The sequence below is a fragment of the Chinchilla lanigera genome, unplaced genomic scaffold (genome assembly GCF_000276665.1).
Source record: "Chinchilla lanigera isolate Chin_1 unplaced genomic scaffold, ChiLan1.0 scaffold00099, whole genome shotgun sequence".
Taxonomy (NCBI): Eukaryota; Metazoa; Chordata; class Mammalia; order Rodentia; family Chinchillidae; genus Chinchilla; species Chinchilla lanigera.
This window is the reverse complement of record NW_004955500.1, coordinates 4,998,472-5,025,044: the sequence shown is the minus strand read 5'-3', so window position 1 is coordinate 5,025,044 and position 26,573 is coordinate 4,998,472. Positions and strand designations below refer to the sequence as shown.

At 40.5% G+C, this 26,573-nt stretch overlaps 1 protein-coding gene across 1 annotated transcript in view; it reads right to left on the bottom strand.

Moving 5' to 3' along the window:
- Arid2 (AT rich interactive domain 2 (ARID, RFX-like)) overlaps positions 1–26,490 on the bottom strand; it is a gene marked incomplete at its 5' end in the record, with an annotated part of 178,626 nt that extends 152,136 nt beyond the window's left edge. Inside the window, 1 exon segment of the mRNA XM_013505655.1 lies at positions 26,393–26,490. Coding sequence (XP_013361109.1) covers positions 26,393–26,490 — 98 coding nt within the window.
- Between the last annotated feature and the right edge of the window lie 83 nt (positions 26,491–26,573).

The following is a 26,573-nucleotide window of genomic DNA, read 5'->3' as shown; positions in this document are numbered from 1 at the left end:
TACAGGTGTACACAGTGTGTAAGTGTGTGTTCTCATAACAACAGACTTTCAGCAGCGCATGTCTATGTAACTTTTTGAATGCCCTTTACGGCTTATTACATGATCAATTTTTATAACTATTCTGTGAAATCCCAGACTGCGAAGTCCGGCCTCCCTCTTGTGATAGGCTTCCACCCAGTGATATAAGAGCAGAAAGGCTGGTATTACTCAAGGCATGTACCCTGAAAAGACCAAGAGCACTTCGTTTCTGTCCCGCTGGCGGGAAGGAGGCCGTGGTGGCAGACACCGAAGGCTATCTTTGACTGTGAGGAATAAAAACAAGAGAACACAAAAGAATGAGGCCCAGCGGCTCATGGGTTTAGTGTCAGTACTGCATGGTTCAGTTACGCAGTTGTGAGAGAGAAACTTGTGTATTCTTTAATGTTTGTAGCAGCACTGAAACCCACCAGTAACTTAACTCAGTCTAGAACATCGACTGTCGTCTCTAGAGCATCAGAAATCTATGAAGGAGGACTACATCTAACCTGCCCTAAGGGCATGTCCGCAATGTCTGCTCTCCATATTAATACTTTTCTAATATAGGTCCAATTATTTACCTCTTGTAGCTCTTCTCAAGAAAGGAACACACCTAGGCATAGTGGCACACAAAGGTAGGAAGACTGCCACAAATTCAAGGTGAGCCTGGGCTATACAGTGAATGCAAGGCCAGCCTGAACTACTAGCGAGACTCTTAAAAAAAACAAAAGAAGGAAGGAAGCGAGAGGAGAGAGGGAAGGAGGGAGGAAGGGAGGGTGCGAATGAAGACAGGGAAAGGAAGAAAAGAGAAAAGCAAGGGGAGGGGAGGGGACAGAAGAGGAGGGGAAAGGAGGGGAGGGAGCGGGAGGGGAGCAGAAGAGAAGAGAAGAAGAAGAGAGCAGAGAGAGAACAGAACAGAACATGTATTGTCAAGAGGCAGTGGTCAAGCGTGGTGGCACATGTCCGTAATCCCAGCACTCAGGAGGCTGATGCAGGAGGATCATTGTGACTTCAAGGCCAGCCTGGGCTACCTAGTGAGTTTAAGGCCAACCTGAACTAAATCGCAAGACCCAGGGGTTTCAAAAAAAAAAAGAAGACGCAGTGCATGCTTCCTGCTTAGATACCAGATAAACAAAACTTTAGTCATCCTTTAAGGTCTCATAAAGCTTTGTTGCTGGAGATATACAGTTCTTTATAAGGAATAGGTGAATGTTTATTTTTGTGACTTTGCAATAGTCACTTAAAGGAATGCATTGGAAAAATACTGGAAAGCAAATATATTAGAAAAATCAAAGAGCAAGTTTTAAAGAGTTAGTGGGTAATTGAAACCACCACCCTAACCCTATACAAAAGACGGCTGCCAGGTCTCGCTGAGATACACTCTCAGGCTGCACTCCCATGACAAAGCAGGGAGAACACGCGCTGAAGTGCGGAGGCCTAGTAAGTGCCCTAAACATTTGCTAATTCATGAATAAGGCTGTCACCTGCACACTTCAAAAGGCCCCTCTCAACACAGCCTACTCTTAGCAGAGTAACAAGAGTTGCCCTTTTCGCTCTCCCGGTGTGTCGTAAGTCGCCCTGTTGAACTCTGGCTTGTCTTGTCTTTTCTTCAGCCAAGTGCTCTGTGGTCAGTCGTTTCCCACGCATCGCAGAACTGGGAGGGTTACGCGTTCGCACACCTACGTAAGCTAACATTTTCCAAGAATACCGCAACTGTGTCCATTTTATCTACCAAGGTGATTTGCTAAATTAAGCATCTCCAAAAACTGTTCACAGTAATTCTGTCAATGGACATGGCGGCTGGCGAGGTCAGGGAAGAAGAGACGTGACAATGTGACCTCCAAAGTGTTTGGGAACGTCTATGGGCAGCCCCAAGACACATTATAAACATACTAATTTAAGGAAGTGCTGCAGAGAAGAACCATGTCTAACTCTTATAACAAAGTTTCCAACACTGGATTTGAGTATAAAATATGTTTTCTAGCTGGCTGCGGTGGCACACACCAGCACCAAAATCTGCAGGTGCTCAAGTCCCTAAGATACAACATCAGGTTTTCATATAACCAAAGCCCATCCTCCATGTGTTTCATTGTTACTTAGAATTCCTAAGACATAAATGCTACGGAAATAGCTGTTATGCTTTACTGTTTGGGGGACAGTCAGAAAGGGGAGGAACAACGACATTCAGCAGACGGGCAGTTTTTTCGCCAAGTATCTCCTTCTATACAGTGGTTGAATCCACAGAACCCAGCAGGTTCGCTGCATTTCTAAACTCCTCTCCGCAGACAGAACTCCACAGGTAGCAACCTCCTCTGCTCTTACAAGTCAAAAGCAAACCAATGTCTTGGATGTCACAGGTCCAGAAAATGGAAAAAATTAACTTTATCCTAAATGCTAGATTTCCATCATTACTACGTATCCTCTATTTATAAGACTGTCAATTATGTATTCCTTCATATATTAAGATAAATTAGGATGGAAGCGATTTTTAGTAGTCCTAACCTTTGTAATCACTATTAAAAAATCACTGATTATACTCAGGCATGGTGGCACATGCCTGTAATCTCAGCACTTGGGAGGCTGAGGCAGGAGGATCACCACGAGTCCAAGGCCAAACCAGGCTACATCGTGAGACCCTGTCACAAAAAACAAAAAAAACCTCTTATGAATAGAAAAAATATAGAACTATTCAAAACTGAATTACATAAATTTAATGTCTATCTTACTTTCCTCCTCTCTGAGACACAATGCCTGACACCCGCAAGTTACAGGAGGAAAGGTGACTTGGCTCTCAGTGGGCAGCGGTTTCAGTCCATCGCCCGCCGGCTCCCAGGCAGGGTGGCAGGGCAGAGAGGGGCGTCACGGAGGAGAAACAGGCCACGGTATGGGAGGCAGGGGCAGCGGGCAGCCAGTCTCCCTTTCCTGCTTTACTCCATTCGGCTATGAGCCTGCTGGGTGGCACCACTCACACCCAGGGTGGGTCCTCAGTGAGCCCACCCAGCCACACCCAGAACCACGCTAGTCCAAGCAGTGGGCCCCGCGGACTGAGCCCAAGGCCTTTGCGCTGAGCTGCACCCTCAGCTCTCCTTGACATTTTTAATTGTGAGACAGAGACTCAACAAACTGCTCAATTCCCCAGGGAGGGCCTGAACTCGAGGCCCTCCTGTGTCCATCTCCACCATGCCCCAGCAAGAACGAACAAGCAACAAGAAGCACCGCATGTCAGAGAGCCCTACAGGCAGCAGACATGGCGCCTGTCCTCTGTTCAGCCTGCTTTCATCACGTGTGTAGACATTTACCCTCACCAGTCTCGATCCCATACAGCTCCGGAGTGCCGTGGAAAGGGTCATCAATTATACAAGCTGAAGCGCTACATTCCCTAGCTTTTTTCAGACAGTGAGCTCAGTGATGAAGTTGTAAAAACGTCCTTCCAGCATGGACACAGAAGATATATTAACAATTGATATATATATATAATATATTATTACATAATATAACGTTATATAACATATAATATGTATCATTTTTATGTGACTATAAATTCATGATTGGGGACCTATACATAAAAAGTGTAGAAAAGTTGGTTTATTGTATTTCCCAATGAATGTAATTCTCTCTCTTTTTTTTTTGTTTTTTGTTTTTTGGTTTTTCTCTGGTACCGGGAATCGAACTCACAACCTTGCGCTTGCCAGGCAGGCGCTGTGCCGCTGAGCTAAATCCCCAGCCCCTGTAATTCTCTCTTAACCTGCCCTTCTGTAAACTGACAGGCCAGTGACAAGCGGTATTTACAATGATAACCTCGCGGTGGCACACGCCTATGATCTCGAAATGCTGAGGCTGAAGAATCAAGAGCCAGAGCCAGAGCAGGAGCAAACTAAGACCTCATCTTGAAAAATAAAGAAGAATTACAATGATAATCCTAAAGATGTAAGACTCTGAAATACCTTCTGAACGTAACCGCCTTATCTGTTAAGTAGTAACTGACACTTACCTCAGTATTTAATAGAAATAGCAGCCTTTTCTCTGACCAAACAAGCCAGGGAACCTGCCCTCCGGACACTTTTGCCTGCTTCCAACCTACCCCACATCCCGGTGTAATAATGTTCCCACGCATCCTTTTCATTAAGACATTGTTCTGGCTAAAACACAACAGGACCCAAATCGCAAACCTCACATCTACGTCACGTATAGAACCACACATGGAATAAAAGGTCAAATACCTTGACCTGGATTTCAAAACCCTTCACTGCCCTGCTGCCAATCTTCAGTCCTGATCTTACCTTCCACCGGTAAGGCAGCCAGGGTCGTGTGCACAACTAAAACACACTGTACTACACACTGTGATTTCTCCCTTACGCATATCTAAAAGGTCTTCCTTCTGCCTTTCCTCCCTACTGTATTGGAACATCTAATAAGTCTTTCAGTGATAAACTGAAGGCCTCTTCCATAGGCTCCTCACTACCCTCAATTCAAAGTGATTTTCTTTTTTTACTCTCATTGATCCTTTCAAATATTCTTTTAAGTGACTCCTTATTAAGTGACTATATACACACAGTAACTCATAGATTGACCAGTATATGCCGGAGCTGTAAAAACACATAAAACTAAGTCCCTTTTTCCTTGGGTGCACAGTGCAACAGGGGAAGCACACAAGAAAAAAGTAGCTATAAGAGTTCCTGAGGGGCTGGGGATTTAGCTCAGCGGCACAGCGCCTGCCTGGCAAGCACAAGGTTGTGAGTTCGATTCCAGGTCCTGGGAAAAAAAAAATCAAAAATAAACAAACAAACAAAAAGAGTTTCTGTAGTAGAGCTAAAAGAGGGAGAAATGGGCTTGTACATAAAGGATCACTTCAAGCTGCCTGGTGAGATAAGAAAAGGTTTTTTATAAAACGTGGCGTTTGCGTTTTAAAGATGGGGAGGAGTATGTTAGGCAAAAAAGAAGAAAAAGGAATTCCACACAGAGAAAGCAGAGAGAGGAAAACTTGGCATGTTTTGGAGAACTATAAATAGACCAGCACGGCTGGAGTTCAGAGTACGTTAACTAATTCTACCAACACTGACTGACTGCCCATTCACCAAACATAAATACACACGAGAAAGACACGGCATCTCAAACAGCATGCGGCGGGGGGGAGGGGATGGAAATGGAAAAGCAGTGAAGACTCCGTGTGCCCTACCAAGAAATCGGGACTTCCCTCCTCAGCGAAGGAAAGCAACCGAGGAATCTAGGACGCACTGTTACCCGCATCACTCACATGATACTTTTGCTTTTTGCCTGATCCTATTCCTACTGGTTTGGAGGGAGTGAGATAGTTCTATAAAATAAATTTTTTTTATTTTTTTAAAAACTAAGCTACAATTCAAATACTATCGTTTTCCAAGTAATCACTTTGTTATAAGTTTACTTCATTGATGCTGTTATGTTTTTTTAAAATTTTAATAGTTCCTTTAGAAATGACTTCAGCTATAAACCACAAACATCACCAATCTTTATACTTCATCAGGTGGAAAATACTAAATGTCAGTAAGAGCTAAATCTAGTAAAGAAGGTATGTGAGCAAGTTATGGAAACTTGGGTTATAGATTATGTTTTAGATTAGACGAGGCCAGCCAGGAAAAAAAAAAGCCCTTTGCATTTAGAGATTATTTACTACACACCAGACAGTGTATTAAACATTTTATGTGCTTCTTTACCATTCCTAACAATGCTATAAAGCACACACTTTACTACTCACCTTTCAGAGGTGAAACTGAGGTTCAGAGTAAACTTGCCCAAGTTCATGAAACTCACGACTGAGGTGAGATTTAAACCCAAGCAGCGACTCTAGAGCCAACTCACCCGAAATCACCACGCGACGGGCCACCGTGAACACAGAGAAACTTTAATGAGCAAGCCGAATTAAACTCACTTCACAGCACGACTCAGAAAACTGTCAGAAGTCCCGCGACACCTTTCCAGAGCAACAGTGTCCTCTCTTCACGTACGTGGCCGCCTTCTGAGGCAACCCACTCTGAAAGCAGTGGTTATGAGCTTAATTTCTACGTTTGCTTAAGAAAAATCAGCCTTATTATTTTACAGGTGTACTTGAGGGGTGTTTTCTTCCTCACTAAACTGAAAATCACTGAGTCCAACATAGTACTTGGTGCAATTAATTCAAACACAACAAGTATTATGCCCTTATTAGGAACGAAACACTCTTCTAGGTCCCTGCCACAGAGAACTACATAGCACAATTCCCTCTCTACAGAAACTGAGATTGTCGTAGGAAAGAGAATCAGTTTATGGTAAGTTTTTAAGATTCAATTCTGATGATAAAAGAATTAGGAAACAATATACTAAGATGTGTGTGGATAGTGCTTGGATTTTTTCCTGAATATCCTAAGATACAAAGTGCCCAACATCCTTCCCTTCATGCATTTTCTAAACTGTGACAATGCGCATGCATGACAGTACTTTGATAATCAAAGAAAGTAAGTCTGAAAACTGAAGACGCAGAAAATTTGGCTAATGCGATCTTGGCATCTGAGAAGGTCTTTATGAGTGAAAGTCCTGAAATGTTACCAATACATCTAAGTAAGGGTACTTTTTACTGTCTCAGGAGCCACGCATTTAGGCACAAATCCCCACCACGCTTCACTTGGGTTATTTCTCCTCCATCGTTCCCTGCGTTTAACCCTGACACTTCACCCTCTTCTCCCTACACAACAAGGCACGCAGAGAAACCTAGACAGTAACACCTCCCTGCTCCAAGTCCCTCCGCGCGGTGAAGGCAGAAACCTCCCGAAGACCCCACGGGGTCCGCGGCCAGGTCCTCTCTAAACAGCCCGAACTCTCTTCTGCTCTGGCTCGTGCGGCGTCAGCCTCCTCACGCTCCTGGACACACCAGGCGGCCCACAGCTGATCGTCCATTCTTAGCCCAGACAGCTACCTGGTTTGCTCTTTCCTCTCCTTTGAGCTTTTATTCCAGTGTCACCCTCGTGGTAATACTTCACTCTAAAGACACAACACTATCTACATCTGAAATTCTCCCTTTATCTGTCTTATTTTTCTACTTGCATTATTACTACTCCACTATTACGTGTTTGTTATTTTGTCTCCTTTCACTAGCCCCAAAGGAGAAAGGGATTTTTCTCTGGTTTTATCACTCACGTATGTCCAGTCCATAGAATAGTGTCTAGCACATTATACATGATTAGTCACAGCAGTTAAAAATTTGATCCCTAGAGACAGAAGACCATCCTCACTATTTTGTACTTGTGTAAATTACTTAACCTCTCTAAATCTTACTAACTCTTTATTTTTAGAACTATGAATTTTTTTCAGGACATCTCAAATTAGACTTCCCACTTACTGAGAGGCCTATGATATGTACCTACCTGAGAACATAAGAAATTGTGCAGTACCAAGAGATGCTAACCCTGCTTAACTACAAGGTATCAGACGGTGAAGTAGGGGCTTTCAAAAGTATATAAACACTTTAAAAAGTCCTTTACTCCAAGACTTTGGTAGTAAAACAGGAGTAGTGCATTAAAACTCACAAAGCTAAACTCTAGTCCTACATTGGCAATGGCAAATAAAGGCTTATTTCTTGATCTATAAAACAGTATATATTTTGCACAGTATAAAAATCCAGTAAGATGTTTGTTAGAAATAAATTCTCCTGTAACAAACTGTACTGCAAAAAGATACACACAAGGATTTTAAAAATAAAAAGTCATAATCCCACAACTCCTCCAGTGCCCTGCATGTTCTGCTTGCTCCTTTCGAGTCTTCCTCTCATTGGCACACGTTTATACTCGTGCACTTGTCCTGCACTGCTCTTCTTTTTAGACCAGGTGACTCGGGTTCAAATACTTGCTCCTGCACTTACTATGTAACCTCAGGCAAGGTTCTTAACCCCTTTGTCCTGTTTTCTCATTTAAAACATCAGAATAATAAGAGTATCTATGTCAAAGGGAAGTATCAAGTGAGTTTATCCAAACCACTCTGTATAATGCTTGGGCTGGCACCTGTTAAATTAATGTTAGCTAAAAAAACAGAAAATGAGGGGCTGGGGATTTAGCTCAGTGGCAAAAGCGCCTGCCTGGCAAGCGCAAGGTCGTGGGTTCGGTTCCCGGTACCGGAGAAAAACCAAAAAAAAAAAAAAAAAAACAGAAAATGGAACACATAGTACTCTGTTTTTTAAAAATTTAACATTTTGTCACAAACCAAAGGTATGCTATTAAAGTATCATAAGAAAGATACTTTTAAAAGGACTCCAGGGGGGCTGGGGATTTAGCTCAGCGGCACAGCGCCTGCCTGCAAGCGCAAGGTCGTGAGTTGGATTCCCAGCACTGGAAGGGAAAAAAAAAAAAAAAAAAAAGAAAAGAAACCTATTCTCAAAAAGAAAAACTTGCGGGCCAATTTGAAGTGAAAAACGACTCCAGGATATACTACAGTAACTGTTTTTAAAATAAACCGTATCATCTCTTTGTCTAGCTAATATTAAATGAATAATACAACTCATCTATTGCTTCACACTTCCAGTAGAGGTCTCCACCTAAAAAAAAATGTACCACACTAAAAAATCAGTATCCTTGTTATAGAAAGGAATGAAAGAAGGAAGGGAAGGAAGATTAAAAAAGAATTAAAGGTCAGTTTTATCAAATATTTAAGCTTGGGTTTGTCCAAAAAGCATTTAAAATAAGAAATCACCTATAGGAAAAGTGACCTTCAATCTATAGGCTAGCGAACACTTCCTTGTGTTATGAATATAATCCTCTGGACAGAAGGAACAGATAGAACTGCTGCATACAGAAGATAAAACGATTTGTCACTTCCACTGCTCAATACATTAATACCCACACTGCACAGATTGTGCAGTCAGTAGAATCATCTTAACATAAAAGTAAAGGGAGCCAAGCACAGTGGCGCACGCCTGTAATCCCAGTGTTCGAGAGGCTGAGGCAGGAGGATCTCAGGAGTTAAAGGTCAACCTGGGCTACACAGTGAGTTCAAAGCCAACCTCAACTACAAAGCGAGACCCTGCCTTAACAACAATAAAAACAAACAACAACAAAACAGTAAAAGTCATGCTCTATAGAGAAGGAATCTCTGACAATCTTCTACAGTTATGCCTTTTAAGCAAAACAGTGACTAGTGTCAAAGTAACTGGTTTTTCCTTCCCTCTCCCTTATCCTGCAGGAGCCTACCAGGAAGTCTCCTGACTTCTACTCTAGCAGAAAGCACGGGGCTAGTGCCTCCCACACCCCTGTGAGTGAGCAGATTTAGCGGCCACATCCCACTGCAGCTGTCTACGTACTTCTTCCTTCCATCTTTAGGTTTCTGGATTCCCAGACACCTGAACGATGTTACCAAGGCCACTACAAAATGTTAGATTTGTGTACAGTAACACCTACCTCAGCTCAGGCCCCTAAGTTTGTGTAAGACCTGGTAAACTCCTGTGAGATTAGTTATGACAAACATCTTCCAAAGTACATCAGGAATAAAAATGTTCCACATGATACGTGTAAAAAAAAAAAAAGGAAGATTAGTTATGACAGAGAAATGACCAAGAAGTTAACAAGTGATTTGCTTGAAGATATAATATACTGTGCAAACACAAATACCTAAGTTTAGGAAGAAGACATAAAAGAAGGCATATTGCAAGCAACTTTCAAAACTAGTTTTTAATAACCAATTTCGTTCTAATGCCAAGGATCAAACATACAATGTAAAACAACCCATTTAAATTTAGTGATGATAGATCTGAATTAACTCACCCAAATATGCAAGATATATGATTTTAATTAAGGTACAAATTTGCTTTGCTTCTCTACAAGGTAGATAACTATAATGGAGACTTCACAAAACCAAAACAGTTGCTTCTTACCTTGAGAATACAAAAATGAAACAATGATTTAAATTACTGCCTTATTTTTGTCTACCAAATAATGTGAAAAAAAAAATAATGCAATGGCCAGCAAAAAAGAAACAGTGAAGATTTCTTAATGAGTAGACAGACCAGGAAAATTTCCTCTAGTTATTTAGCACTTTAACTGATTTTTATTTATCTATTAAGTTCCGGGAACATGAAGAAAAACATTCACATTCAAATGTAAACTACAGAACAGGGTTTTAAAAATTTAATATCCACCATTTGCTTCCCTCTTGATTAAAAATAGCTACAGATCTTAAAAAGCAAAGCCACACCTAGTAGTTAAAACATACAAAAGATTATCACTAGACAAAAGCTATTAACACTGCACATTTAATGGGAGTAAGTTCTACCACAGAACCAGTACCAGAAAAACTGTAAATCAGGACTGCAGCAGTTTGTAGCAGCACAAGCGACCTGTAATCCCAGCTACCTGGGAATCTGGCAGGACGATGGAAAGTCTGAGGGCAACCTGGGGAATCCAGCAGTATCTTGCTTCAAAATAAAGAAATGAAAAGGCTTGGAATGTAGCTCCATGGCAGTAGAGCACTTCCCTAGCATGCAAGAGGCCCTGAGTTCAATTCCCAAAGTCAATGGGTGTGTGTGTGTGTGTGTGTGTGTGTGTGTGTGTGTGTGTGTGTGTAAACACAGCAGGCAGGATCTTATTAGATGAGGAAATGCTAGTGGCACCAAACTAAGATCAGCACCAAGGTAAGGAAAAGATGCCTCCATCCTTCTGACGATGTAGAGATATCAAAACTGGAAAACTAAACCAATTTCTACTTGCAGATGACACGCTAGCGGTACACACAGAAAATTCAAAGAGAAAAAACGAGGAAACCAATACAGACAGCACGAGCGCCTGGACTACGGGCACGTTTTCAGCCCCCTGGGCTGCTGCCCCGGAACCCCTGGTGCTACACGTGCTGCCTGCACGACCCCACGGCCGCGGGCAGCTGCGGGAGGCTGTGCGTGCCGGACTTCCGACAGCACGGAGGGCCCGGCTCTGACGTGGTGAGGGGCACTGAGCGTGTGACTGGGGCTGTCTAGCCAAGAATACACACTTGCACCTGACAGTGTCAACGTGTGTCTGCGCGAAAAGTCTTCTAACCCACCAGAGAATCGCTTCTTGGCCTCTTGGCTAAGGCTGTGTGCAGTATCTAATCCATGAGATCTCTGTCTCCCTGCAATAGCCGTTTCACCAGGAGGCTTAGCGTTTATCTGGCAATGAACTATAAATACATGTGATGAGAGATCCATGGATAAATGAAGGAGAATGCAAAATTAGGAAAAAAATGTTGTACAAGGACATCGATGACGCCTACACTGGGGAGGCAGTCCATGACCAAGCACCACCAGCTGTCCGTTCTCTTACGCGAGTGCTAACTCCGGTGAGGGAAAGGAAACAGCTCCGGCCTCAACGTCCTGAAGCAGGACAGGCGGCACAGTGCGGGCCACAGAGTCCTGGACGCTCGCTAGGCTCTGCCGTGCCTGCTCTCTGCGAGGAAACCTAAACTGTCCCTGAGTCACACCCAGAGCTCCAAGCCCCTGTCTCTTGATCTGACCCTGTTTGCCTCAGACCCACGACCTCTGTGGTGCAGCAGTTAAGAGCGGGGACTCCGGGGAATGACTGGACTGCCGTGTCAGAGGTGCGTCCCAACTCCCCCACCTGAAGCCAGGAATGACAGCACTCAACTTACTGAGCTCTCGGGTGAACGACAGGAGCCAACACATGCAAAACAGTGCTAACGCGGCTGCTTCTGATAAGGGTGATGACGTAAATGAAGCTAATATTTTCTTTCTCCAAAGATGCTTTTTCCAAAAAATCTACCAGAATGCCTCTTTACAATAACCATCCCTTACGTCATACAAAAGAATAAACTCCAACTGATCTGGTGTCTAAATTAAACATATAAGTTTCAGAAAGTGTATAGAGGTAAATTCCATTATAACTGGCAAATGTGGAAAGTCTTTCTAGTTAAGGCTCAAAAATCCAGATTTAAGGAGAGAAGAGACTGCTACATAAGCACTTGCGCTGTGCACAGTGGCACACACCAGTAATCCCACCACTAGGCAGGCTGAGGCAGGAGGAGCGCCGCGACTTGGAGTCCAGCCTGGGCTACACAATGAGCTCAAGGCCAGCCTGCACTGCATAGCAAGACCCTGTCTCAAAAAAAACAAAAACAAAAACAGAGAGATAAAACTACAGTGCTTATGCAAGGCAAAATACACTATAGGAGCACACACAGGTAATACAGGTAATCTAAAGACATCAAAGCACTCTTCTACTTCCCTTCCTCCATTTATTTCTTCTAGACAAAATCTAGAGTTGCTCTACTAACTACAAAGTCACTAAGCATAAATTAGGGTGAATCCAGGCAAGGATAAGAGTAAAGCTGATTCACCAGATGTGACTCATGGGGAACACACCTGTAATCCTAGCACTAAGGAGGCTGAGGCAAGAGGATCACTCAGGTTCAAGGCCAGCATGGGTTACATAGTGAGTTTAAGGTCAGCTCTGAACTATACAATAAGGTCGTCTCAAAAAAACCCAAAATAAAATAAAATAAAAGAGTAAAGCTGACTCAACTGGATTAAACACTGGGAGCATTTATTGCCCCTGTAGCTAGATATCTAGGTACAGGCAGACTTCAGGCATGGCTTGACCTAAGGAACCCGTCTACCTGTACGCCTCAGAGAGGTATGCTGAGCATCTCCTAAGTGACTCTTCCTCTTAAGGAGTACCGCAGCCCAAAGAGGCGAGAGCTGGACACCATGCTCATGAAAAGATAATGGGAAGATTTCAATAAAAGAGGGTCTGTTCTCATTTTTCCCTTTAAAAGATCCTGTCACTACCTTTTGGGTCCTTCATCTGGTACCGAGCTTCAGTGTTTCTGATGCTTAAGCAGATTTTCTAGTATTTCATCACTTCCTCTTTTGTAAGGTAGTTATTTGGGTACAGGTCTGTCTTCATTCCTTGCACACAAAGTCCTTGAAATATTAATTTCTCCGATTCCTCATTCCTTTATTTTTTTAAGGAAGATTTATTCTTGTCTTGTGATGTTGCCCAGGAGGGTCTCAAACTTAGGAGCTGAAGTAACCTTCTGGCCTCAGCCTCCCGGGAGCAGGTACCGCAGGTGTGCACCACCAACCTGGCTTCACGGCTTTTGGGGATGCTTTCGGGAAAGCCCATGCAAGGACTAACAGTCTCTATCCCCATCTTCCCAAACTCCCCTCATGTGACCCTACAGAAATGCACTGACTTTGTTCTCTTCTTAGAAATAAAAATTTCTAACATTAAAAAAAACTAATACAAACAATTCAGTAGAGTGGCCGATTAGAAAAACAGGTCAATAGCCTCCGTAAAATACAACACAAGAAAGATGAATAAAATGGAAAGACTTCCACTGTTCTTGGATAGAGCAAGTTGTTATCATCAAGATCTCAGTCCTCCAATTTATAAGTTTAATTCAATCCCCATAGAAGACAAATAAGCTTTTTTTTTCTGGAACTAGAACAAATTGATACTGAAGTTCATAAGAAAAAGCAAACATAATACGAAGAAAATCTTGTTAAAAAGCTATGACAGGAACAACACTACCAAACATTAAAACCATAAAGCTTTAATAATTAAAATGCAGTGAGATACCATTTCTTAACCCCTCAGATTGGTAAAAGTTAAAACGCTTCACAGCACACGGCACAGCTATGGTAAAGAGCACTTCCACACACGGATGCTGGGAATGCAAAGCAGCCCTCTTACATAGAAACTGGGAAATATTTCACCAAACTACATATGCATTTGCTCTTCCACTGCTCCTTCAACCCTCACTTTAGGGTTTTACTCTGAAGCTGCATCTGCAACAACCTGAAAACAGGTGTGCGTGCAGTTAGATTTGCAGGTTACTCGTGTGGCATCATTTATAATTTTAACACACTGGAAATAGCCTACGAGTCATTATGTCAAAGATTAATTGAATGAAGCAGGATATGGACACATTGGAACACTACGTAGCTGTTTAAAAAAAGAAGCTCAATGAACTCCAGAGTGATTTTCAAGATATACGAGGTAAAGGCAGACACAATAAAAGGTGCTGTTTTCATAGAAAGAGGAACTAAAACTACATACATGTATACATGTACATTCTTATTTGTGCGAAAAGAAAAACAAGGATAATCAGAAACTAAGAAAACTAGTTATCAGCAAAGCCTGAGCAGGAATGAGACGGAAGAGGTAAGAAAGAGAGTGACTTCCAGGTATACCTTTCCTTAAACTTTGATTTTAGAATCTTAAGTGTTTTACACATTCATTAGTAAAAGTAAATGAACAGGGATGTGGAAGAAAACACAAAACTGAGTATAAATGGGAAAAGTATGAATTTGCACTGTAGTTTGAGCAGTTAACACCCAGAAGAGAATATAATTATTATGAATTTTTTTTAATTAGGTCTTACCACATTGCCCAGGACTTCTGGGCTCAGGTGATCCTCCTGCCTCAGCCTCCTGAGTAGGTGGGCCAAGGGGGCATGAACCACTATAATTCACCTCACTACAAACTTTTTGAATGAAATGTTCTAACAATGTACCGTAAGTCTAGACACAAAAAGAACTGCCAACAAATCTGTAGTTCTTTGTGGTAGGTTTGTTTTTTGTTTTTTGTTTTGTTTTGTTTTGTTTTTTTTGAGACAGGGTCTCACTATGTAGTTTAACCTGGCCTTAAACTCACTATGTAGCGCAGGCTTGCCTGGAACTCATAGCAATCCTCCTGCCTCAGCCTCTCAGGTGCTGGGATTATAGGTGTGTGCCACCATGCCTGGCAGGTTTGTTTTTGCAGTGCTCTGGGTACAACAATTCTGACAGTCTCCAGACATAATGTAGGAGTGAGAAGACAAGCAAACACACTGCTAGGAGTTAGGGTCCCCACTGCACACAGGGGGAGAGCCACAGAACACACAGAGACGTGAAGAAATTTGTATAAACCGTAACCGGAGGCATCAGCACATCAAGACTTTTAAAACACGTATAAAATAAACACATTTCCTTAAAAATTCAAGCAAGAAAAAATAACCAAATAGAAATGAACTTACCTAATACCCAGATCTTGATTTCTACATACCATTCAAAACTAAACGGAATCGGGCTGGGGATTTAGCTCAGCGGCACAGCGCCTGCCTGGCAAGCACAAGGTCATGAGTTCGATTCCCGGAACCAGAAAAAAAAAAAAAAAAACAAGGGAAAAAAAAAACTAAATAGAATCAGGACTTCTTAGAGAAAATAACTGATTCTAGAACTGGGTAGGCAAAGCCCTACAGACTACCAACTATAGATGTAGAAAGAGTAATACAGTTAGAAAATAAATATTATGCCAGGTGTGGTGGTGCACACCTGTAATCCTAGCACTCGAGAGGCTGAGACAGGAGGATCATTGCGAGTTTGAGACTAGCCTGAGCTACAATGTGAGTTCAAGACCAGTCTGAACTGCATGGTGAGAGCTTGTCTCAAAAGGACAAAAAAGAAAAGTATTATATATACTTCATACTAATAAACCGATTCAAGCAAGAAGCAACCATGCTCATTAGAACTACTCAGGAAAAGCTGGGCGTGGTGGTGCATGCCTGCAACCCCAACACAAGGGGAGGCCGAGGTAGGAGGACAAGCCACGAGTTTGAGGCCGTCCTGGGCTACATGATGAGTTCACAGCCAGTCTCAACTACTCAGAGAGACTGCGTCTCAAAAAACAAAACAAACAAACAACAACAAAAAAGCCTACTCACTGAAAGTGTGACAGTGAGCAAGATATTTTCATCTCAAAGATATTTTCATCCTCACAGGTTACTTAATTACACAAGAGAAAACAACTTCATAATGGACAAACCAGGAGGATACCACCTTAACCAAAATCAGTATCAGCAGTAATGCGACAAAGTGACACTTTGCCAAATATGCTTCCTCTAAACCAGATCCTGAAGAAATTACAAGGCAAATGCAAATTTTACAGTACATGTGGCCTATACTGTCTAAAATGGTAGCATCAGTAAAAAATATAGAATATCTTTTTTGTTTGAGATTTTGAGACAGGGTCTCACTATGTAGTTCAGATTGGCCTTAAACTTAAACTATGCATCCTATGCTGGCCTCAAGTACACAGAAATTCTCCTGCCTCAGCCTCTCAAGTGCTGGGATTACTAGAAAATATTAACAACTAGAAATACAACTAAATATAATATATGGTCATAGATGGGATGGGGAGCATGACTGCTACAAAGTATGTCTTGGGGACGGTTGGTGAAATTTGACTTGCCATACAATTGTATCTGTATTAAGGTTTCTGAATTTGATAACTGAACATTATTACATTAGAAAAAGTTTTTATTCCTCGATAACATACACTATAAATACAAAAATAATATCACTGGGCATAGTGGTGCATGCTTATAATCCCAGCACTCAGGAGGCTGAGGGAGGAGGATTGATGCAACTTCAAGGCCAACCTAGGCTACATAGTGCATAGTGAGTTCAAGGCCAGCCTGACCTACATAATGAAACCTTATCGCAAAAAAACAAAAACAAAACAAGAGTAATCATATCAAATGATTAAACAGCATTTATAGTAACAATGCTTCTATGTGTGTGTGTGTGTGAATACACATAGTGCATGTAAAAAGAAAAATACACAGCAAATATGACAAAATAATGATTAAGGGCTGGGAATGTAGCTCAGTAGTTAAGTACTTGCGTACGTGTGTTACACCCTGGGTCCCATCACCAGCCCCATAAAAACAGAAAATAACAATAATAAACTGGTAAATATAAATGAAGTATAAATAAAAGTTAACATACAGCAAAAACCAATTTTATGAGAGAAAAACCAATTTTAAGAAGAGAAAACAGCATAGAAAGAAAAATAATTAGTTTACCATTTCCCTCTTATTTTTGGCTATCCCAAAAATCACAGCTTTTACAGTAGATTGAATCAATACATTGCAATGTGAAACTACTTGTAAAAACAACTCAGAAATCCAAGTCTGACTCTTTAATGGTATAAAACAAAAGGATTGTACCAACCCACGTACGCACTCTATGCAAGTCACCTAGTTCTTACGAGTACATTTGGCAGTACAGGCTACTGAGGTCCTCCCTACCGCTCCTGAAGAACTGAGGTCCAACCCAAGCTCAAGGACATCAGCTTAACCTATATGAATTATTATGCAAAGTGGGATCTACCTTGGCAATATGATCGAAAGTGCAAGTCTGGCACCATCCCTAAAGTACTGAATTAAATACTGCCCAGGTCAGGCTCCGAAAGGTACTCTCTCTCCTCTCTCCCTCCCTTCTCTTTTCTTTCGGCAGTGCTGGGGATCAAGTCCAGGGCATCAGGATGCTAGGCAGGTACTCTTATCAGTGAGCTGTATCTCCAGACTTATTCATTCTTTCTATCTATCTATCTACCTATCATCTATCAATCATCTATCATCTATCTATCTATCTTTCTATCTACCTATCTATCATCTATCTATCTATCTATCTATCCATCTATCGGCTGTATTGGGATTGAGCCCAGGGCCTTTACAATGAGCAGTATGTCCAGCTCTTTTTCTGTTTCTTATTTTGAGACAGGGTCTCACTAATGAGCTAAATTGCTCAGCAAGAACTTGTGATCCTCCTTCCTCAGCCTCCCAGAGTGCTGGGATTACAGGCCATACCTAGCTATTTTCCCCTATTTTAACAGAAGAATGTTGCTATTGATCTCATGATATTTCATACTGACATTTTACTCATTTAAAATTAATCATCCAGTAGAGGGACAAAATAAAATTTCACCCAGAAGTATTTTACTATGAAAGAGATCGCCAGTGATGCATGTAAGCATTATGTGCTACAAACATACAGTAAAAATTACAATTTTTAAGAAGATTGTTAAAATCATATAATGAAAAATATCTTTATGCACAAAGCAATTGACCATTGGCTACTATAAGAAAAAGTTTATCACCGGGTGTGGTGGAGCACGCCTATAATCCCAGCGAGGCAGGAGGATCATTGAGAGTTCGAGACCACCCTGGACTACAAAGTGAGCTCAAGGCCAGCCTGAACTGCAGAGTGAGACCCTGTCTCAAAAAGACAACAACAACAACAAAGACATACATCCAAATAACACTATTATTGTACAACTTGATTTAAATCCTGCTTCACAAAAACATGTTTGTAATTTATCCTATATGTGGGAATGGGAAAAAATTATCTGCTGATAGACTCAAATGCTGAACACATTTAGAGTATGGACTATATCTGAAGATATTTAGCAACTGTGCAAAATGCAGAGTTACATCTGAGATAATGTTCTGTAAAATGTAAAGTCGGCCTGTTACCCAGGAAGGAAATGAAAACGTGAATGGGGGAAAAGTGTGTTCTGAAAATACATAAATGTATTTCCTGCTGTCAACTACGGCTGACACTTAAGATTGGGAGCTGGATATCACCTATCATTCCATTTTTTAAAAAGTAGCTTACACACTTCGAAAAGAAAAACTTAAGAGGTATACAGAATTTTTCCTAAGATTAAGTAACAGCAACTGCTTCTGAAATTTGAAATAAAATATAATCTCTATATGAAAATGCTTCAAAAAATGAAGATGCTGCACTAAACAAAACAATTATTAGCACTGCCGCCTTTACAGGGTTCACATACCAATCCCTTTGTGCAATACTGTCGCAGACCAAGAGAACCCTAAGAGGACAAGCACTCATAAATTCAATAACATAAACAGAATTTCACTCAGGTTGAGTATTATAAAGTCCTACACAGGAGGCGGAAAGCCACATATGAAGAGAATTTCCTGTTAGGAATAACTAAAGGAAAACTCACTCCTGGTTAATTTTTTAAAATCCAAATAATACAACCAGGATAAGCTCTAACTTGGTAGTTCATCTGCTCGCTTCCCGCTGTGCTGAAGCAGAGCTCTTGTTACCTTCGGTGAAGCTCGGAGACCAAGCACTGGGTGTGTCCAGGCTCTGCCGGGTGATGACAGGTGCAGCGTAAGCAGGTCCCCCCAGACCAGATGCCACCCAGAGGCTTTGTTCTGAATGTAGCCTTGGCCAGCATGTTAACGCCACATTAAACCAGTTATCTCAGCAACTAAGTTGGTTTCATTACAATACTTAGACCAACTGTTCTCAAACTTCAGGACAAGAACTACCTGAGGCATTCTTTTAAAAAATTCAAATGTCAAGCTAGCTACACAAAACCAAGGATAAATCTTGGCATCACTGAAAGGGCACAACTAAATAGTACATGCCTTTGATATGATAAAAAGCAAAGCACTACTTAGAAGGTATGCCTAAAATATTGAATCTGCACAGTATCGATCCTCAGATCTATCAGTTTTCAAGAAACAACAAATAACAAAGGACAGAGGAACAAGTTAACTGACACTAGAGGGAAGTGATCAACCAAATCCAGAGTTTGGGGTATTCGAAATGACAGATAGCCTGATTACTTAAATAAGTCAATGGCCTGATAAAGAAAAAGAAAAGGGAACTCTTATGAGACTTACAAAATTAAACAGCCAACAGACCAAAAGCAACACATTCTTCCTGCGGTCCAGCAGAAAATTCTACTGCACTAAGTGATAGGCTCCCGGAGACACCGATTCAAAGAGTAAGCAGACTATGTGTCAGTCATTATGGGGCAACAATTTTAGAATGCAATGCATATTCAGGAGCTTACCACAATGTACTTAGCTCAAAAGGGTATGCATCTCATGGAAATAAATTACCGTCAACTATAACATAAGCTCAAGGTTTTTTTGGTTTTTTTTTTTTGAGACACAGTCTTGACTGTCTTTCAGGCTGTCCTTGAATCCTCCTGCCTCAGCCTTCCACGTGCTATGATTATAGGTATGTGCCACCATTCCCAGCAGAAAAATATTTTTGGGGCCCAGGATATATATAGCTCAGCAGCACAGCACTTGTCTAGAAAGCACAAGGTTGTGGGTTCAATTCCCGATACCCACCCCCCAAAAAAACAACTTTTGATCCTGTTTTAAAAACACAATTTTTGAAAAGCTTAACGACATTCATAGGTAACCTGCATGCTGAGAGTGACACTCTGTTCTTAACCAATTCTTTATTATGGGACCTCCCAAATATTTCATTTATGTGAATGCACAAATAACTTTTATGACAGGCTAGTAATCAATACTAATCACCATGTATTCTTTTTCGTGCAGTTCTGGAAAAACTAATTGAAGCTGCTAATTTTTTTACTCCACTGTGGATAAATGAACGACGTTACCTATTTTAAATTTAAAGTCATTTTTCACTTTTTATTTTTCTACAAACTGTACTTGTAATTTTAAGCCATCTTGAATTCATTTTCTCCTTTAATCCCAATGTAGTCCTTAATCTAGTATCTGCCGATCAATGGCTTTCCCTAGTATTAAGTTCACTTCAGCTCTGAAGAGGTGAAGAAAACACCGTGCAAGCTTACGGAGGGCCCGCACTGCTAACTAACAACAGGAACTACTATTCTACGGGATAATTTCTTAAATAATCCTGCCACAAGTCTTTAGAGTCAAATTTCAAGAATAAAAATTTAAATACAAAGATTTTAGGTTTTGTTTGTTTGTTTTAACATTTATGCAGGATGAACAACAGAAGAAAATGAGCAGATAAGGGGTTTTGGGGGAATGCTGGTTCAGGTAAGAGTCCTAAATATAAAGATCGTATCACCCAACAAAAGTAACTATAAAGTCCTTTGTTGGAAGGAATATCATGCCAATAAATGAGCCACTGGCTGAGACTTAAAATCTTTTATGAAGGCTCTGGGTTGCAGCTCAGAGGCAGAATATTTGCCTAGCATATGTGAGGCCCTGAGTTCAAATCCCTAACATCAACATAAACAAAACAAAACAAAAAACAACGAACACCTGTGTGATAGCCATCTTCCTTGTCATTTGTTTTTCTCACATTAGTTTAAACCGTAGGAACACACATCATTATGTATCTACTACTGTGATGTATATCCCCATTCTGGATCCACTAAGACCAGTGCTTATCTTCTAAGTTCAACTTTCCTTCCGTTAGCGTTTGGACTACAACAATTCTTTTTAGTTTTTCTTTTCCTGTCAGTGAACACACGCTAGACTTAATGTCTCCTCATCAGAACACTATTTGTCAAGAATTACCAATATGATTTTACACAGTCATTGATAAAAATCAGCAAAAGAAAAAAAAAAGTAAAGCCGGGCGTGGTGGCACACGCCTGTAATCCCAGCACTCGGGAGGCTGAGGCAGGTGGATTGTTGCAAGTTCGAGACCAACTTGGGCTACAAAGTGAGCTCGAGGCCAGTCTGAACTGCATAGCGAGACCCTGTCTCAAAAAGACAAAAAAAAAAAAAATCAGCAAATAACAGCCCCTAAAAATTAAAGTTTTTTTATATCACTACATAAATATGCACTTAATTACTGCCTCAGTAATGACCTCATTTTCACTTTTCTCAACTCCTATTTCTTCACCTCAGCGTCCCAAACTGTGCTCTAAGGAACTGCGCGGGTCTTCCAACACACACGGGCTGCACCCCTACACAGCACTGTGGTGGTGCTCAGGGAAGGCCGTTTACTGTGAGTGAACAGCAGGAACCCCCAAACCTTCTGGAGACTGACAACGCCCAGTAACAAAACCACGTCTCCGAGAAATCCCGCATTTAAGCCGGCGTTAGCTTACTACTCAAAATCATCTGGACTCTCTTGTCAAGGCAACATGCTAACATCTGGGGAAAACTAGTGTTTCGCAGAGCACAAACTGGGAATTTCAAATCTAACTGACCTCCAAACCCAAAACACGTGGTGCTGGTGGTGGCGGTGGTGACAGCCCAAGAAGCACACAGACAGAATCTACCAAGCCCTACCCCGCCTCACATCCCTCAAATCAATTCTTATCGTTCATCTGTAGTGGAGCAGAAAAGTGCACAAGTAAGCAGCCCTCAGAAAATGATAACGAAGCAGGGGGTGCAGTTCAGGGGTAGAGCACTTGCCAGCAGGAGCGCAGCCCTGGGTTGGACCCTCAGCACTGCAAACGAAGAAACAAACCAAACCAAACTAATCCAAACCAAAAAAACCAAAACACCCTCTTACTAAACACTGCACTTCACCTAAAAGTAGGAATAAGTATTTGCTTAGTGACTAAAACGCACTTAAATTCCAAGGAATTAGAACCTTTGTTTTTCCTTCCTCTACCAACTTTCAACGTTTGAGAATATGAAGGATCCACAGCAATGACAGACCTTTTCATCAAAGCCATTATTCTGGATTTTACACACAGTGAACTGAAAACACTGAATCCACAACACAGCGGAGAGGTAAGATTATACACCAGTGCTTCCAGGCTAGGCCACAGCTCGGCCGAGGGGCATCTGCCTAGCATACACCAGGCCTTGGGCTCAGTCCCCAGTACCACAAAACAAATAGTGTTTCTATTCAAAAACAGACACTTTAAACTAATGGCTACAGCATAAAATTTAAATGCAAAATAAAGCACACATAAACGTTTTGGGAGTTACAAAGTTTTCAGTCTCCATCTTTAGTAAAATTTGGAAAGCAGCAGACTTCTCTCTACCACAAACAGGAATTCTAAGACACAACACACTACGGCAGCTGATCTCAGATCAGTCCCTCAACTTTCTCCACTTTCTAGTCCTACCTTCAGTAAGACCTCCAGCCTTTTAAAAATGTAACATAGTGTCATTAAGTATCAAAAGGGGGTTGCTCAAAATAGGAGGCTGCTGCTTATAAAGTTAAATTTAAAATACATATACGAATACGAATAAAGTTGTTTTTCCATGCCTCTATGTTGCTTTTATTTCCCTTTCTTGGAAAGGGAGAGGAACATGCTCATCCAGCTCTGTTTAGCCACTCGTAAACTCAATGTTACTTTATTTATTTATTTAAATTTTAAACAATTCATTTACTCACCTTCAAATGGTTCATAAAAAAAGCTTCTCTTAAAACAACTGACCTACCTGGTAGACACTAACTATAGAATCACATGAGCGTGTTCACGTCATTTAATGGCGAATGGGAACTCCCTCTACTGATGTAATTTAAAGGGCTTTTCCCACCAAGAGACCAAAAAAAAAAAAAAAAAAAAAATTCATAATTGAAAACTCACTATGGCGGCCAGAACTATAATTAAATGTGCTTTCTCAAGGTAAACACATTTTAAAAATACTTTAAGTTTTAATGCAAGAAAACCAGCAACACACAGCACTACACAAAAAATAGTTAATGACCAAGATATTTTATCTCTATACCAAAAAATCAAGTTTTATACAGGTAACATTAGGTTAACCTTGACTGTACCTGTATTATTGTCATCATTAACCAAAAACAAAATTCCTTAACAAAATACTTGAAATATTTACCTAAATCTTCATACCAAACTTCAAATTCTTAACCCAAATAGGAGTAGCAAATTGTCTCCAATCTTTGTACCAAAACAGAACAAAAAATAAAATTCACCAAGTGAATATGGGACACAGTGAACATAAATATACTTGGGCATAAGTCTGACTAGATGCAATTTTCAAGTATATTTTACTTTATTAAAATCATTTGTAATAAACTGAACTCATAATAAGGTAAGTATCACTGAATACATTCCATGACCATATTTTTGCCCAATTAGGCAAATGCCCCTAAAGCCATTTAAAATTTTTTTAGTATTTTAATTTCTTCATATAAAAAATTGTAGAAAATTACATTTTATTCTTTGCATGTAGAAGGTATTCTAGTAATAAAACATTTATGGAAACATTAACATATACATGCTAAAAGGAAATAAAGTATACAGACACACACGAGCAACACCGAATGTTTACAGACTTTAACACGTTATAAATAAGCCTTTATATTTTTAAAAAGTAAATGATAATGTTAAAGAAAATCGACTGCATTTTCAAACGTAGACTTTCTGTAAACAATCTGCAACTGAATAAATTATGTTTAATACAATCAATCTAACTTTGGGCAGACCATTAAACTCAAGTTTCTATACTGAATGCCTATGTTTATAATAAAAACATAAAACTGTTACACTATATACATGGTCAGCGCAGTAGCTTGCTTCTACTTAAATGTCTGTAGAAAAGACATTTAAGTATTGTCCAGATATACCCCATACACATAATACTAGGCTAGCAGCCACCCAGCCAATTAATAAGTAAAAGGAGAATGTGAGCAAATATTAAACTTGTAAAGTAAGGTGAACACATATAATATAGTCTTCCAATAGGTCAAAAGAAAAAAAAGCTCACATTAAAAATTATCCCACTGGTGATTTATAAAGCACACTATATTATCTGCTCATCAGAAATCATATTCACTTTGATGTAGCAAAGAGGTAACTTATCAAGTCAGTTGATTACTATTTCTTACTATGAAGAGGCGCTCTTATGCTTAAGTAACAGAATTACTGTTAAAGCTTGGCATCTGCTCTGCCAGTTAACATTTTTCAAAGTAAGATGTAAGAGCTAGCATAATACATACCCTCTAACTGTGCAATATTACACCACTAGAGAAAATTCTTTCAAGGTTGGTAGTACTCAATTTTTGACCAGCCTATTTCTTTTGTATTTCTTTATAAGCCATGCAAATCTTCACATGGTTTTATTTTCCAAAACAAATGCTTCAACTTTTTTCCTAGTAGCCTAGCTACAACCCTACAAAAACAAACCTGGAGAGTGACATATGGAGGAAAAACAAGTTTAGCTGAGGACACAGTTCAAAAAGCAGCTTCTAGTAAGAGCATAAAGCCCACACTGATCTGAAAACAATGTACTTACAACCTTGAAACTATATAGTTAGAAACTGTACCTATAACTAATGGCTGATATGATCCCAAGATAGAAATTAAAACTCAAAAAACAGTATTTTTTATTAACTTATGCACAAAACTGAAGCCTATGAAAGTATACTAAAACTTAGTATAAATGTAAATTCTTCAGAAATATATATGTCTTGTGATTTGTATATATTACACAATACCTTTAGAATATGAAAACTCAATCAAGCATTCAAAACAGTATAAAATCATACTGCTTCAACTGATTAGAAAAAAAACAGAACATGTATTAACATGTAACTCTCAGTAATAAAAATGGAAATAAGCAAGTGACTACCATCACAGATACAAAAGTCTCTTCCTCCCCCCATTACTAAATCAACAGTTGGAGGTTAACTTTGTTTGCTTTTTTTTGTTTTTGATATAGCTCTTTATTTAAAAATGTACCGTGACACACAGCCATTACACACACACACACACAGACACCCCCCCACACACACAACAGATAACAACTAACCATATTTAATATTTTCTAGGCTTTCTACGGAACTCAGTAAGCACTCCACAAAGTTCTGGGAACTCTAGCTTCAAGCTTGAAGTCAATCTAAGCCAGCCAATAGGAAGCACACCTGCGCAATTACTGCATTTCCTATTTGAGAGTGCTGAACACAACACAGAATGACTCTGAAGTGCACCTGAAGCAACAACACGAAAATAAATTAGGCAGAAACCCTATTACAAAAGAAAACTATCAAACAATATCACTACTACCAAAATTTATTAGAAAGCAGTAAACACAAAGGATATTATTTTAATTTCAAATAACCAACTAAGGACTTTCTTTGGGTAACCAAAGTAAAAGATGACCTCATAATAAATTACAATATGAAAATATTCCTACAGAAGAAAATGGGAGAAAAAAAAGCTAAACCACAAGGTACATTGTTTGGTCTACACCACATACCAAGCAGTAAAAAAAGGGAGGATGAAAGAAAATCCAAGTCACAGTATCCAGCTTCACAGTATCCCCATTTTCCTAAAGACGCTGAGCATATTCAAGTTGCTCGGAAACCCAACCAACTAACTCTAAGAGCAATCCTCATCGCCTAAGCCACCTACATGTGATGCTATGTAGACATACTTCACCGAAAGGCTACTCGACCACATCGTCCCGAACAACGTCTTCAATACTCAAAGTCAGAATTCTAAAAAGCTAAAGGAGTTTTCAAAACAAGAAATTTTGCCAAAGGTTACGATACAAAGTTTCATTAACTACCTTAAGTCTTTCGCTAAGCATCACCTTTCTGTCCCTCGGTGGAAACGGAGCGATCAATAATCGTGTCACAAAAGAATGTTTCTCAGGGCAGGGGAGGGTGTCACCTGTAGTGATTCTGCACGAGGCACAGAACTGAGCCTAAGACAGGTGAAGAGAATGTCCTGCCATCGCCCCTTACTGATGCTAAACGTTTCCTCAACTGAAATTAATAGGAGATTAAAAGCCGGCTGGCGTGCAAGTTTGGTTTTGCCTTTGTCGAAAAAAAAAAAAAAAAAAAGAAAAAGAAAGGAAGAAATCTCGTAAGTCCCTTCCTTCCAAACAGCGTGGAAAAGTCACGACTACTCACCGCAAGTAATACTGTTTTAAAGCAAAGGCAGCGTTAGAGCAACTTCTGGGAAAGTTGAACTCCTCGACAATCTCTCCCCACTGGTTCTTCTCCGAAACCTGGGGAAGACACAGCACACGGGTCTCCGGCTGCCCGCGGGCCAGCTTGGCCGGCCGGGCCGGGGTCCGCAGGCGCCGCGCGC